Here is a 16,684-nt window from a genome sequence, read left to right on the forward strand (position 1 = left end):
TCAGGGGTCAGGGGTAAGGTACAGTGACCCCGGTTTAACAGACTGTCCTGGGTCAGGGCTCAGGGGTCAGGGGTAAGGTACGGTGACCCCGGTTTAACAGACTGCCCTGTGTCAGGGGTCAGGGGTAAGGTACGGTGACCCCGGGTTAACAGACTGTCCTGGGTCAGGGGTCAGGGGTCAGGGGTAAGGTCCGGTGACCCCGGTTTAACAGACTGCCCTGTGTGTACCAGGGGCAGGCAGCGTGCGCTGTTTCAGTGGGGTGGACAGACTGACAGGAAAGTGTGCTGATCTGATTGGAGAGGGGATCGAAGAGGAGGATTGCTGTCTGAATATAAACTACTGCTTCACAACAGGAGACAACGCAAACTCTCATCTCTGCCGGTGAGTCACAGACAATTTCTTCCCCATCCCTCGTCCTCTCAGCCCTCACAAAATGATCACGGGAATAGGTCCTCAGTCACCTCACCCGAGTCGGACCTGTCAATGCTTCATAGGACAGTGTAGAGGGAGCTTTACTCTGTATCTAACTCTGTACCTGCCCTGGGAGTGTTTGATGGGACAGTGTAGAGGGAGCTTTACTCTGTATCTAACCCTGTACCTGCCCTGGGAGTGTTTGATGGGACAGTGTAGAGGGAGCTTTACTCTGTATCTAACCCTGTACCTGACCCTGGGAGTGTTTGATGGGACAGTGTCGAGGGAGCTTTACTTTGTATCTAACCCTGTACCTGCCCTGGGAGTGTTTGATGGGACAGTGTAGAGGGAGCTTTACTCTGTATCTAACCCTGTACCTGCCCTGGGAGTGTTTGATGGGACAGTGTAGAGGGAGCTTTACTCTGTATCTAACCCGTGCTGTACCTGCCCTGGGAGTGTTTGATGGGACAGTGCAGAGGGAGCTTTACTCTGTATCTAACCCTGTACCTGCCCTGGGAGTGTTTGATGGGACAGTGTAGAGGGAGCTTTACTCTGTATCTAACCCTGTACCTGCCCTGGGAGTGTTTGATGGGACAGTGTAGAGGGAGCTTTACTCTGTATCTAACCCGTGCTGTACCTGCCCTGGGAGTGTTTGATGGGACAGTGCAGAGGGAGCTTTACTCTGTATCTAACCCGTGCTGTACCTGCCCTGGGAGTGTTTGATGGGACAGTGCAGAGGGAGCTTTACTCTGTATCTAACCCTGTACCTGCCCCTGGGAGTGTTTGATGGGACAGTGTAGAGGGAGCTTTACTCTGTATCTAACCCTGTACCTGCCCTGGGAGTGTTTGATGGGACAGTGTAGAGGGAGCTTTACTCTGAATCTAACCCTGTACCTGCCCTGGGAGTGTTTGATGGGACAGTGCAGAGGGAGCTTTACTCTGTATCTAACCCTGTACCTGCCCCTGGGAGTGTTTGATGGGACAGTGTAGAGGGAGCTTCACTCTGTATCTAACCCTGTACCTGCCCTGGGAGTGTTTGATGGGACAGTGTAGAGGGAGCTTTACTCTGAATCTAACCCTGTACCTGCCCCTGGGAGTGTTTGATGGGACAGTGTAGAGGGAGCTTTACTCTGTATCTAACCCTGTACCTGCCCTGGGAGTGTTTGATGGGACAGTGCAGAGGGAGCTTTACTCTGTATCTAACCCGTGCTGTACCTGCCCTGGGAGTGTTTGATGGGACAGTGTAGAGGGAGCTTTACTCTGTCTCGAACCCTGATAGTGAATGTACCAGATTGTCTGGGATAGTGAATGTGTGAGACTGTCTGGGACAGTGAATGTACCAGGCTGTCTGGGATAGTGAAAGTACCAGACTGTCTGGGACAGTGAATGTACCAGACTGTCTGTGTTAGTGAATGTACCAGAATGTCTGGGATCGTGAATGTGAGACTGTCTGGGACAGTGAATGTACCAGACTGTCTGTGTTAGTGAATGTACCAGACTGTCTGGGATAGTGAATGTACCAGACTGTCTGGGATAGTGAATGTACCAGACTGTCTGGGACAGTGAATGTACCAGACTGTCTGTGTTAGTGAATGTACCAGAATGTCTGGGATCGTGAATGTGAGACTGTCTGGGACAGTGAATGTACCAGACTGTCTGTGTTAGTGAATGTACCAGACTGTCTGGGACAGTGAATGTGAGACTGACTGGGCTGGTGAATGGTCAGAGGCCGTGTTTGCCCTGTTAATGAGCTCAGTGCTGTTAACACTGTCTAGGCCGACAGCAGAGTGGAGCGACTGGTCGATTTGGTCACATTGCTCGGTGACCTGTCTTGAGGGGGTGCAGCAACGGAGACGAATCTGCTACGGGAAGGGGAGAGGGAATTGTCACGGCACGGAGAGACTGCAGACACGGGCCTGTGTGGATCAGGAGTGCTGCCCCGGTGAGTGACGGAGGGAGATCAGAGGAGGGAAGAGAGTCACAGTGAAAAGGCAATTCATTCAGAAACAGGGGGAAAAGGCTGGGTGATGATTGATCGGTCTGTATTTTGGGGTGATGATCGATCGGGGTGTATTTTGGGGTGATGATTGATCGGGGTGTATTTTGGGGTGATGATCGATCGGGGTGTATTTTGGGGTGATGATTGATCGGTCTGTATTTTGGGGTGATGATCGATCGGGGTGTATTTTGGGGTGATGATTGATCGGTCTGTATTTTGGGGTGATGATCGATCGGGGTGTATTTTGGGGTGATGATCGATCGGGGTGTATTTTGGGGTGATGATTGATCGGGGTGTATTTTGGGGTGATGATTGATCAGTCTGTATTTTGGGGTGATGATTGATCGGTCTGTATTTTGGGGTGATGATTGATCGGGGTGTATTTTGGGGTGATGATTGATCAGTCTGTATTTTGGGGTGATGATCGATCGGTCTGTATTTTGGGGTGATGATCGATCGGTCTGTATTTTGGGGTGATGATTGATCGGTCTGTATTTTGGGGTGATGATTGATCAGTCTGTATTTTGGGGTGATGATCGATCGGTCTGTATTTTGGGGTGATGATCGATCGGTCTGTATTTTGGGGTGATGATTGATCGGGGTGTATTTTGGGGTGATGATCGATCGGTCTGTATTTTGGGGTGATGATCGATCGGTCTGTATTTTGGGGTGATGATCGATCAGTCTGTATTTTGGGGTGATGATCGATCGGTCTGTATTTTGGGGTGATCATTGATCGGTCTGTATTTTGGGGTGATGATCGATCGGTCTGTATTTTGGGGTGATGATCGATCGGTCTGTATTTTGGGGTGATGATCGATCGGGGTGTATTTTGGGGTGATGATTGATCGGTCTGTATTTTGGGGTGATGATCGATCGGTCTGTATTTTGGGGTGATGATCGATCGGGGTGTATTTTGGGGTGATGATCGATCGGGGTGTATTTTGGGGTGATGATTGATCGGTCTGTATTTTGGGGTGATGATCGATCGGTCTGTATTTTGGGGTGATGATTGATCGGTCTGTATTTTGGGGTGATGATTGATCGGGGTGTATTTTGGGGTGATGATCGATCGGTCTGTATTTTGGGGTGATGATCGATCGGTCTGTATTTTGGGGTGATGATCGATCGGTCTGTATTTTGGGGTGATGATCGATCGGGGTGTATTTTGGGGTGATGATCGATCGGTCTGTATTTTGGGGTGATGATTGATCGGTCTGTATTTTGGGGTGATGATTGATCGGTCTGTATTTTGGGGTGATGATCGATCGGTCTGTATTTTGGGGTGATGATTGATCGGTCTGTATTTTGGGGTGATGATTGATCGGTCTGTATTTTGGGGTGATGATTGATCGGTCTGTATTTTGGGGTGATGATTGATCGGGGTGTATTTTGGGGTGATGATCGATCAGTCTGTATTTTGGGGTGATGATCGATCGGTCTGTATTTTGGGGTGATGATCGATCGGTCTGTATTTTGGGGTGATGATCGATCGGGGTGTATTTTGGGGTGATGATCGATCGGGGTGTATTTTGGGGTGATGATTGATCGGGGTGTATTTTGGGGTGATGATCGATCGGTCTGTATTTTGGGGTGATGATCGATCGGTCTGTATTTTGGGGTGATCATTGATCGAGGTGTATTTTGGGGTGATGATCGATCGGTCTGTATTTTGGGGTGATGATTGATCGGGGTGTATTTTGGGGTGATGATCGATCGGTCTGTATTTTGGGGTGATGATCGATCGGTCTGTATTTTGGGGTGATGATCGATCGGTCTGTATTTTGGGGTGATGATCGATCGGTCTGTATTTTGGGGTGATGATCGATCGGGGTGTATTTTGGGGTGATGATTGATCGGGGTGTATTTTGGGGTGATGATCGATCGGTCTGTATTTTGGGGTGATGACAGATCGGTCTGTATTTTGGGGTGATGATCGATCGGGGTGTATTTTGGGGTGATGATTGATCGGTCTGTATTTTGGGGTGATGATCGATCGGTCTGTATTTTGGGGTGATGATCGATCGGTCTGTATTTTGGGGTGATGATCGATCGGGGTGTATTTTGGGGTGATGATCGATCGGTCTGTATTTTGGGGTGATGATCAATCGGGGTGTATTTTGGGGTGATGATTGATCGGTCTGTATTTTGGGGTGATGATCGATCGGTCTGTATTTTGGGGTGATGATCGATCGGGGTGTATTTTGGGGTGATGATCGATCGGGGTGTATTTTGGGGTGATGATCGATCGGTCTGTATTTTGGGGTGATGATTGATCGGTCTGTATTTTGGGGTGATGATCGATTGGGGTGTATTTTGGGGTGATGATCGATCGGTCTGTATTTTGGGGTGATGATTGATCGGGGTGTATTTTGGGGTGATGATCGATCGGTCTGTATTTTGGGGTGATGATCGATCGGTCTGTATTTTGGGGTGATGATCGATCGGTCTGTATTTTGGGGTGATGATCGATCGGTCTGTATTTTGGGGTGATGATCGATCGGTCTGTATTTTGGGGTGATGATCGATCGGTCTGTATTTTGGGGTGATGATCGATCGGTCTGTATTTTGGGGTGATGATCGATCGGGGTGTATTTTGGGGTGATGATCGATCGGTCTGTATTTTGGGGTGATGATCGATCGGGGTGTATTTTGGGGTGATGATCGATCGGTCTGTATTTTGGGGTGATGATCGATCGGTCTGTATTTTGGGGTGATGATTGATCGGGGTGTATTTTGGGGTGATGATCGATCGGTCTGTATTTTGGGGTGATGATTGATCGGGGTGTATTTTGGGGTGATGATCGATCGGGGTGTATTTTGGGGTGATGATCGATCGGTCTGTATTTTGGGGTGATGATCGATCGGTCTGTATTTTGGGGTGATGATCGATCGGTCTGTATTTTGGGGTGATGATCGATCGGTCTGTATTTTGGGGTGATGATCGATCGGTCTGTATTTTGGGGTGATGATCGATCGGGGTGTATTTTGAGGTGATGATTGATCGGTCTGTATTTTGGGGTGATGATCGATCGGGGTGTATTTTGGGGTGATCATTGATCGGGGTGTATTTTGGGGTGATGATCGATCGGTCTGTATTTTGGGGTGATGATTGATCGGGGTGTATTTTGGGGTGATGATCGATCGGGGTGTATTTTGGGGTGATGATCGATCGGGGTGTATTTTGGGGTGATGATCGATCGGGGTGTATTTTGGGGTGATGATCGATCGGGGTGTATTTTGGGGTGATGATCGATCGGGTGTATTTTGGGGTGATGATCGATCGGGGTGTATTTTGGGGTGATGATCGATCGGTCTGTATTTTGGGGTGATGATCGATCGGTCTGTATTTTGGGGTGATGATCGATCGGGGTGTATTTTGGGGTGATGATCGATCGGGGTGTATTTTGGGGTGATGATCGATCGGGGTGTATTTTGGGGTGATGATCGATCGGTCTGTATTTTGGGGTGATGATCGATCGGGGTGTATTTTTGGGGTGATGATCGATCGGTCTGTATTTTGGGGTGATGATCGATCGGGGTGTATTTTGGGGTGATGATCGATCGGTCTGTATTTTGGGGTGATGATCGATCGGGGTGTATTTTGGGGTGATGATCGATCGGGTCTATTTTGGGGTGATGATCGATCGGGTCTATTTTGGGGTGATGATCGATCGGGGTGTATTTTGGGGTGATGATCGATCGGGGTGTATTTTGGGGTGATGATCGATCGGTCTGTATTTTGGGGTGATGATTGATCGGTCTGTATTTTGGGGTGATGATCGATCGGTCTGTATTTTGGGGTGATGATCGATCGGTCTGTATTTTGGGGTGATGATCGATCGGGGTGTATTTTGGGGTGATGATCGATCGGTCTGTATTTTGGGGTGATGATCGATCGGTCTGTATTTTGGGGTGATGATCGATCGGTCTGTATTTTGGGGTGATGATTGATCGGGGTGTATTTTGGGGTGATGATCGATCGGTCTGTATTTTGGGGTGATGATCGATCGGGGTGTATTTTGGGGTGATGATCGATCGGGTGTATTTTGAGGTGATCATTGATCGGGGTGTATTTTGGGGTGATGATTGATCGGTCTGTATTTTGGGGTGATGATCGATTGGGGTGTATTTTGGGGTGATGATCGATCGGTCTGTATTTTGGGGTGATGATCGATCGGTCTGTATTTTGGGGTGATGATCGATCGGTCTGTATTTTGGGGTGATGATCGATCGGGGTGTATTTTGGGGTGATGATCGATCGGTCTGTATTTTGGGGTGATGATCGATCGGTCTGTATTTTGGGGTGATGATCGATCGGTCTGTATTTTGGGGTGATGATCGATCGGTCTGTATTTTGGGGTGATGATCGATCGGGGTGTATTTTGGGGTGATGATCGATCGGTCTGTATTTTGGGGTGATGATCGATCGGGTGTATTTTGGGGTGATGATCGATCGGGGTGTATTTTGGGGTGATCATTGATCGGGGTGTATTTTGGGGTGATGATCAATCGGGGTGTATTTTGGGGTGATGATTGATCGGTCTGTATTTTGGGGTGATGATTGATCGGGGTGTATTTTGGGGTGATGATCGATCGGTCTGTATTTTGGGGTGATGATCGATCGGTCTGTATTTTGGGGTGATGATCGATCGGGGTGTATTTTGGGGTGATGATTGATCGGTCTGTATTTTGGGGTGATGATCGATCGGTCTGTATTTTGGGGTGATGATCGATCGGTCTGTATTTTGGGTGATGATCGATCGGTCTGTATTTTGGGGTGATGATCGATCGGTCTGTATTTTGGGGTGATGATCGATCGGGGTGTATTTTGGGGTGATGATCAATCGGGGTGTATTTTGGGGTGATGATTGATCGGTCTGTATTTTGGGGTGATGATCAATCGGGGTGTATTTTGGGGTGATGATTGATCGGGGTGTATTTTGGGGTGATGATCGATCGGTCTGTATTTTGGGGTGATGATCAATCGGGGTGTATTTTGGGGTGATGATTGATCGGTCTGTATTTTGGGGTGATGATCAATCGGGGTGTATTTTGGGGTGATGATTGATCGGTCTGTATTTTGGGGTGATGATTGATCGGGGTGTATTTTGGGGTGATGATCAATCGGGGTGTATTTTGGGGTGATGATTGATCGGTCTGTATTTTGGGGTGATCATTGATCGGGGTGTATTTTGGGGTGATGATCGATCGGTCTGTATTTTGGGGTGATGATCGATCGGGGTGTATTTTGGGGTGATGATCGATCGGGGTGTATTTTGGGGTGATGATCGATCGGTCTGTATTTTGGGGTGATGATCGATCGGGGTGTATTTTGGGGTGATGATCGATCGGGGTGTATTTTGGGGTGATGATCGATCGGGGTGTATTTTGGGGTGATCATTGATCGGGGTGTATTTTGGGGTGATGATTGATCGGGGTGTATTTTGGGGTGATGATCGATCGGTCTGTATTTTGGGGTGATGATCGATCGGTCTGTATTTTGGGGTGATGATCGATCGGTCTGTATTTTGGGGTGATGATCGATCGGTCTGTATTTTGGGGTGATGATCGATCGGTGTGTATTTTGGGGTGATGATTGATCGGGGTGTATTTTGGGGTGATGATCGATCGGGGTGTATTTTGGGGTGATGATCGATCGGTCTGTATTTTGGGGTGATGATTGATCGGGGTGTATTTTGGGGTGATGATCGATCGGTCTGTATTTTGGGGTGATGATCGATCGGTCTGTATTTTGGGGTGATGATTGATCGGTCTGTATTTTGGGGTGATGATTGATCGGGGTGTATTTTGGGGTGATGATCGATCGGGGTGTATTTTGGGGTGATGATTGATCGGGGTGTATTTTGGGGTGATGATCGATCGGTCTGTATTTTGGGGTGATGATCGATCGGTCTGTATTTTGGGGTGATGATCAATCGGGGTGTATTTTGGGGTGATGATTGATCGGTCTGTATTTTGGGGTGATGATCGATCGGTCTGTATTTTGGGGTGATGATCGATCGGGGTGTATTTTGGGGTGATGATCGATCGGTCTGTATTTTGGGGTGATGATCGATCGGGGTGTATTTTGGGGTGATGATCGATCGGTCTGTATTTTGGGGTGATGATCGATCGGTCTGTATTTTGGGGTGATGATCGATCGGGGTGTATTTTGGGGTGATGATCGATCGGTCTGTATTTTGGGGTGATGATCGATCGGTCTGTATTTTGGGGTGATGATCGATCGGGGTGTATTTTGGGGTGATGATCGATCGGTCTGTATTTTGGGGTGATGATCGATCGGTCTGTATTTTGGGGTGATGATCGATCGGTCTGTATTTTGGGGTGATGATCGATCGGGGTGTATTTTGGGGTGATGATTGATCGGGGTGTATTTTGGGGTGATGATCATTGATCGGGGTGTATTTTGGGGTGATGATTGATCGGGGTGTATTTTGGGGTGATGATCGATCGGTCTGTATTTTGGGGTGATGATCGATCGGTCTGTATTTTGGGGTGATGATTGATCGGTCTGTATTTTGGGGTGATGATCGATCGGGGTGTATTTTGGGGTGATGATCGATCGGGGTCTATTTTGGGGTGATGATCGATCGGGGTGTATTTTGGGGTGATGATCAATCGGGGTGTATTTTGGGGTGATGATCGATCGGTCTGTATTTTGGGGTGATGATTGATCGGTCTGTATTTTGGGGTGATGATCGATCGGTCTGTATTTTGGGGTGATGATCGATCGGGGTGTATTTTGGGGTGATGATCGATCGGTCTGTATTTTGGGGTGATGATCGATCGGTCTGTATTTTGGGGTGATGATCGATCGGTCTGTATTTTGGGGTGATGATCGATCGGTCTGTATTTTGGGGTGATGATCGATCGGTCTGTATTTTGGGGTGATGATCGATCGGGGTGTATTTTGAGGTGATGATTGATCGGTCTGTATTTTGGGGTGATGATCGATCGGGGTGTATTTTGGGGTGATCATTGATCGGGGTGTATTTTGGGGTGATGATCGATCGGTCTGTATTTTGGGGTGATGATCGATCGGGGTGTATTTTGGGGTGATGATCGATCGGTCTGTATTTTGGGGTGATGATCGATCGGGGTGTATTTTGGGGTGATGATCGATCGGGGTGTATTTTGGGGTGATGATCGATCGGGGTGTATTTTGGGGTGATGATCGATCGGGGTGTATTTTGGGGTGATGATCGATCGGTCTGTATTTTGGGGTGATGATTGATCGGGGTGTATTTTGGGGTGATGATCGATCGGTCTGTATTTTGGGGTGATGATCGATCGGTCTGTATTTTGGGGTGATGATCGATCGGTCTGTATTTTGGGGTGATGATCGATCGGGGTGTATTTTGGGGTGATGATCGATCGGGGTGTATTTTGGGGTGATGATCGATCGGGGTGTATTTTGGGGTGATGATCGATCGGTCTGTATTTTGGGGTGATGATCGATCGGGGTGTATTTTGGGGTGATGATCGATCGGTCTGTATTTTGGGGTGATGATCGATCGGGGTGTATTTTGGGGTGATGATCGATCGGTCTCTATTTTGGGGTGATGATTGATCGGGGTCTATTTTGGGGTGATGATCGATCGGGGTGTATTTTGGGGTGATGATCGATCGGGGTCTATTTTGGGGTGATGATCGATCGGGGTGTATTTTGGGGTGATGATCGATCGGGGTGTATTTTGGGGTGATGATCGATCGGTCTGTATTTTGGGGTGATGATTGATCGGTCTGTATTTTGGGGTGATGATCGATCGGTCTGTATTTTGGGGTGATGATCGATCGGTCTGTATTTTGGGGTGATGATCGATCGGGGTGTATTTTGGGGTGATGATCGATCGGGGTGTATTTTGGGGTGATGATCGATCGGGGTGTATTTTGGGGTGATCATTGATCGGTCTGTATTTTGGGGTGATGATTGATCGGGGTGTATTTTGGGGTGATGATCGATCGGTCTGTATTTTGGGGTGATGATCGATCGGTCTGTATTTTGGGGTGATGATCGATCGGGGTGTATTTTGGGGTGATGATCGATCGGTCTGTATTTTGGGGTGATGATCGATCGGTCTGTATTTTGGGGTGATGATCGATCGGTCTGTATTTTGGGGTGATGATCGATCGGGGTGTATTTTGGGGTGATGATCGATCGGTCTGTATTTTGGGGTGATGATCGATCGGTCTGTATTTTGGGGTGATGATCGATCGGTCTGTATTTTGGGGTGATGATCGATCGGGGTGTATTTTGGGGTGATGATCGATCGGGGTGTATTTTGGGGTGATCATTGATCGGGGTGTATTTTGGGGTGATGATCAATCGGGGTGTATTTTGGGGTGATGATTGATCGGTCTGTATTTTGGGGTGATGATTGATCGGGGTGTATTTTGGGGTGATGATCGATCGGTCTGTATTTTGGGGTGATGATCGATCGGTCTGTATTTTGGGGTGATGATCGATCGGGGTGTATTTTGGGGTGATGATTGATCGGTCTGTATTTTGGGGTGATGATCGATCGGTCTGTATTTTGGGGTGATGATCGATCGGTCTGTATTTTGGGGTGATGATCGATCGGTCTGTATTTTGGGGTGATGATCGATCGGTCTGTATTTTGGGGTGATGATCGATCGGGGTGTATTTTGGGGTGATGATCAATCGGGGTGTATTTTGGGGTGATGATTGATCGGTCTGTATTTTGGGGTGATGATCAATCGGGGTGTATTTTGGGGTGATGATTGATCGGGGTGTATTTTGGGGTGATGATCGATCGGTCTGTATTTTGGGGTGATGATCAATCGGGGTGTATTTTGGGGTGATGATTGATCGGTCTGTATTTTGGGGTGATGATTGATCGGGGTGTATTTTGGGGTGATGATCAATCGGGGTGTATTTTGGGGTGATGATTGATCGGTCTGTATTTTGGGGTGATCATTGATCGGGGTGTATTTTGGGGTGATGATCGATTGGTCTGTATTTTGGGGTGATGATCGATCGGGTTGTATTTTGGGGTGATGATCGATCGGGGTGTATTTTGGGGTGATGATCGATCGGTCTGTATTTTGGGGTGATGATCGATCGGGGTGTATTTTGGGGTGATGATCGATCGGTCTGTATTTTGGGGTGATGATCGATCGGTCTGTATTTTGGGGTGATGATCGATCGGGGTCTATTTTGGGGTGATGATCGATCGGGGTGTATTTTGGGGTGATGATCGATCGGGGTGTATTTTGGGGTGATCATTGATCGGGGTGTATTTTGGGGTGATGATTGATCGGGGTGTATTTTGGGGTGATGATCGATCGGTCTGTATTTTGGGGTGATGATCGATCGGTCTGTATTTTGGGGTGATGATCGATCGGTCTGTATTTTGGGGTGATGATCGATCGGTCTGTATTTTGGGGTGATGATCGATCGGGGTGTATTTTGGGGTGATGATTGATCGGTCTGTATTTTGGGGTGATGATCGATCGGTCTGTATTTTGGGGTGATGATTGATCGGGGTGTATTTTGGGGTGATGATCGATCGGGGTGTATTTTGGGGTGATGATCGATCGGTCTGTATTTTGGGGTGATGATTGATCGGGGTGTATTTTGGGGTGATGATCGATCGGTCTGTATTTTGGGGTGATGATCGATCGGTCTGTATTTTGGGGTGATGATTGATCGGTCTGTATTTTGGGGTGATGATTGATCGGGGTGTATTTTGGGGTGATGATCGATCGGGGTGTATTTTGGGGTGATGATTGATCGGGGTGTATTTTGGGGTGATGATCGATCGGTCTGTATTTTGGGGTGATGATCAATCGGGGTGTATTTTGGGGTGATGATTGATCGGTCTGTATTTTGGGGTGATGATCGATCGGTCTGTATTTTGGGGTGATGATCGATCGGGGTGTATTTTGGGGTGATGATCGATCGGTCTGTATTTTGGGGTGATGATCGATCGGGGTGTATTTTGGGGTGATGATCGATCGGTCTGTATTTTGGGGTGATGATCGATCGGTCTGTATTTTGGGGTGATGATCGATCGGGGTGTATTTTGGGGTGATGATCGATCGGTCTGTATTTTGGGGTGATGATCGATCGGTCTGTATTTTGGGGTGATGATCGATCGGGGTGTATTTTGGGGTGATGATCGATCGGTCTGTATTTTGGGGTGATGATCGATCGGTCTGTATTTTGGGGTGATGATCGATCGGTCTGTATTTTGGGGTGATGATCGATCGGGGTGTATTTTGGGGTGATTATTGATCGGGGTGTATTTTGGGGTGATGATCGATCGGTCTGTATTTTGGGGTGATCATTGATCGGGGTGTATTTTGGGGTGATGATTGATCGGGGTGTATTTTGGGGTGATGATCGATCGGTCTGTATTTTGGGGTGATGATCGATCGGTCTGTATTTTGGGGTGATGATTGATCGGTCTGTATTTTGGGGTGATGATCGATCGGGGTGTATTTTGGGGTGATGATCGATCGGGGTCTATTTTGGGGTGATGATCGATCGGGGTGTATTTTGGGGTGATGATCAATCGGGGTGTATTTTGGGGTGATGATCGATCGGTCTGTATTTTGGGGTGATGATTGATCGGTCTGTATTTTGGGGTGATGATCGATCGGTCTGTATTTTGGGGTGATGATCGATCGGGGTCTATTTTGGGGTGATGATCGATCGGGGTGTATTTTGGGGTGATGATTGATCGGGGTCTATTTTGGGGTGATCATTGATCGGGGTCTATTTTGGGGTGATGATCGATCGGGGTGTATTTTTGGGGTGATGATCGATCGGGGTGTATTTTGGGGTGATCATTGATCGGGGTGTATTTTGGGGTGATCATTGATCGGGGTCTATTTTGGGGTGATCATTGATCGGGGTGTATTTTTGGGGTGATGATCGATCGGGGTGTATTTTTGGGGTGATCATTGATCGGGGTCTATTTTGGGGTGATCATTGATCGGGGTGTATTTTTGGGGTGATGATCGATCGGGGTGTATTTTGGGGTGATCATTGATCGGGGTGTATTTTTGGGGTGATCATTGATCGGGGTCTATTTTGGGGTGATCATTGATCGGGGTGTATTTTGGGGTGATGATCGATCGGGGTGTATTTTTGGGGTGATCATTGATCGGGGTCTATTTTGGGGTGATCATTGATCGGGGTGTATTTTTGGGGTGATGATCGATCGGGGTCTATTTTGGGGTGATCATTGATCGGGGTCTATTTTGGGGTGATCATTGATCGGGGTCTATTTTGGGGTGATCATTGATCGGGGTCTATTTTGGGGTGATCATTGATCGGGGTCTATTTTGGGGTGATCATTGATCGGGGTCTATTTTGGGGTGATCATTGATCGGGGTATTATTCGGATGACGTTCCCTCTGTTTTGTGTTGTAGATGACGGTTCGTGGAGTGAATGGTCTCTCTGGTCCACCTGTTCGGTCACCTGCCTCACTGGTCAGCGAGTCAGAAGTCGCAGCTGCTCCGAGCCTCCCCCTTCCTGTGGGGGTCAGTGTCGAGGGGTCAGCCTCCAACTCCAACCCTGCGATACCAAACAGATCTGCCCCAGTGAGTCTATGTCTCTCTCCCTCTGTCTCCCCCGCCTCTCTCTCTCTCTGTTTTCTTCTTTCTCTCTCTGTCTGTTTGTCTCTCTCCCCATGTCTCCCCCCGCCTCTCTCTCTCTCTCTCTCTGTGTCTCTCTCTCACTGTCTCTCTGTCTCTGTCTCTCTCTCTCTCCCTCCCTGACCCTCTCTCTCTCTCTCTCTCTCCCTCTCTTTCCGTCCGTCAGTCTCTGTCTCTCTCTCTCCCTCTCTGTCTCTCCCACCCTGACCCTCCCTGCTGCCTTTGTTTCTGCCTTTGTGTTTTTCTCTCTGGTGTTCTGTCTTTAATTCAGTGTTTTGTTGGTCTGTCTATCTGTATCCGACTGTGTGTCTCCATTAATACAAGTGTGGGTGTGTATCTGTGTGTGTGTATGTCTCATTCACCCTGTGTGTGTCTGTGCTTGTGTCTGAGTCTCAGTCTGTGTCTGTGTCTGAGTCTCAATCTGTGTCTGAGTCTGTGTCTGAATCTGAATGTGTGCTTCATCCAGATGTCGGGCACTGTCGGTGTTTTGTACAGATGTCGGGCACTGTCGGTGTTTTGTACAGATGTTGGGCAATGTCGGCGTTTTGTACAGATGTTGGGCACTGTCGGTGTTTTGTACAGATGTCGGGCACTGTCGGTGTTTTGTACAGATGTCGGGCACTGTCGGCGTTTTGTACAGATGTTGGGCACTGTCTGCGTTTTGTACAGATGTTGGTTGTGATGTCCATTTTCTCGAGTTGCTCACTGTGTGTGGTTTTATTTTCTAGCTCATGGATCGTGGGCTCCCTGGGGCCCTTGGGGGGCCTGTGACAAGTCTTGTCGACATGAAGGATCTGAGTTGGTTCCAATCAGAAGCCGAAGGAGAGTTTGCAGCAACCCAGCGCCCTCTCTTTCACCCCCAGGCACACCGTGCCCTGGGAACAATACGGAATCCAGTCTGTGTGATTTCTTGCCTTTCTGTCCTGGTGAGTATCGTTCGCTCCTACTGTTAGTGAGAAACGCAGGGGACAACCCCGGGGGAAGGGCCGTGGTCCCACGGTGCAGGACCCCGGGGAAGGGCCGAGGCCCCACGGTGCAGGACCCCGGGGGAAGGGCCGAGGCCCCACGGTGCAGGGACACTGGGGGAAGGGCCGAGGCCCCACGGTGCAGGACCCCGGGGGAAGGGCCGAGGCCCCACGGTGCAGGACCCCGGGGGAAGGGCCGAGGCCCCACGGTGCAGGGACACTGGGGGAAGGGCCGAGGCCCCACGGTGCAGGACCCCGGGGGAAGGGCCGTGGTCCCACGGTGCAGGACACCGGGGGAAGGGCCGAGGCCCCACGGTGCAGGGACACCGGGGGAAGGGCCGTGGTCCCACGGTGCAGGACACCGGGGGAAGGGCCGAGGTCCCACGGTGCAGGACCCCAGGGGAAGGGCCGTGGTCCCACGGTGCAGGACCCCGGGGGAAGGGCCGTGGTCCCACGGTGCAGGACCCAGGGGGAAGGGCCGAGGCCCCACGGTGCAGGACCCCCGGGGAAGGGCCGTGGTCCCACGGTGCAGGACCCAGGGGGAAGGGCCGAGGCCCCACGGTGCAGGACCCCGGGGGAAGGGCCGTGGTCCCACGGTGCAGGACACCGGGGGAAGAGCCGAGGCCCCACGGTGCAGGACCCCGGGGGAAGAGCCGAGGCCCCACGGTGCAGGACACCGGGGGAAGAGCCGAGGCCCTACGGTGCAGGACCCAGGGGGAAGGGCCGAGGCCCCACGGTGCAGGACCTCGGGGGAAGGGCCGTGGTCCCACGGTGCAGGGCCCAGGGGGAAGGGCCGAGGCCCCACGGTGCAGGGCCCAGGGGGAAGGGCCGAGGCCCCACGGTGCAGGACCCCGGGGGAAGGGCCGTGGTCCCACGGTGCAGGGGAAGGGCCGAGGCCCCACGGTGCAGGGGATGGTTCTGCCGCTCTCTGTAACAGTGAGGCCGAAAAGTTTCAGTACTGAGTCGCGTCCACCTGTGTCTCTCCCCTTCCCGAATTTTGGTAACAGGTTTTAGCTTCAGTTAACCTCTGACCCTGTTGGTCACCCCACTCCCTGTTGCCTGCTCAGTTCACACTGTGTTGATGGTGTCCCCCCGATCTCCGTGCCCTGCAGCTGGTAACCATGCTCCTCCCTCCCTCCCCTTCTCTCTCTCAGTTGCCGGGAGTTGGGGGACCTGGTCGGCCCTCTCACCGTGCTCCGTCTCCTGCGGCGTTGGAAAAGTACGTCAGGGAAGGACATGTGACCGTCCGGCCCCTAAATACGGCGGTGCAGCCTGCCCTGGAGGTGCGATCGGTGACATTCCCTGTAACACGAGGATTCCCTGCCCAGGTAAGGAGCCCGCTCCCTCGAGGGGGAGCAAGGGAATGGGGAGGAGGTGGGTGGCAGCAGGGATTCCATGGGGTTGGGGCCGGGAGTTCACCAGCAATACCTGTCCCTCTCAGAGTGAGACTGACCATTTCGTGGATACGTGATCGTTGCAGGTGGTCAACGAAACCGATCTCAATTCACTGTCCCCCCATCTGGGGCTGGATTTGACCCAGGTCCCAGAGGGTGAAAGATCAGTGTCTGACCCACTGGTGCAGTGTTGGAGTGGAGTGTGGGGTGTCCCGGTGTGGGGTGTCCCGGTGTGGAGTGTCCCGGTGTGGAGTGTCCCGGTGTG

The 16,684-nt window shown here is 50.2% G+C and overlaps 1 protein-coding gene across 1 annotated transcript in view; it reads left to right on the plus strand.

Moving 5' to 3' along the window:
• LOC137307520 (properdin-like) overlaps nucleotides 1-16,684 on the plus strand; it is a 59,188-nt gene that overhangs the window by 22,709 nt on the left and 19,795 nt on the right. Inside the window, exons 2-6 of the mRNA XM_067976848.1 lie at nucleotides 231-381; nucleotides 2,187-2,353; nucleotides 13,836-14,006; nucleotides 14,789-14,986; nucleotides 16,180-16,353. Coding sequence (XP_067832949.1) covers nucleotides 231-381; nucleotides 2,187-2,353; nucleotides 13,836-14,006; nucleotides 14,789-14,986; nucleotides 16,180-16,353 — 861 coding nt within the window. The remainder of the gene's footprint in view (nucleotides 1-230; nucleotides 382-2,186; nucleotides 2,354-13,835; nucleotides 14,007-14,788; nucleotides 14,987-16,179; nucleotides 16,354-16,684) is intronic.

Source organism: Heptranchias perlo, unplaced genomic scaffold (assembly GCF_035084215.1).
Source record: "Heptranchias perlo isolate sHepPer1 unplaced genomic scaffold, sHepPer1.hap1 HAP1_SCAFFOLD_1029, whole genome shotgun sequence".
In the NCBI taxonomy this organism is placed as follows: Eukaryota; Metazoa; Chordata; class Chondrichthyes; order Hexanchiformes; family Hexanchidae; genus Heptranchias; species Heptranchias perlo.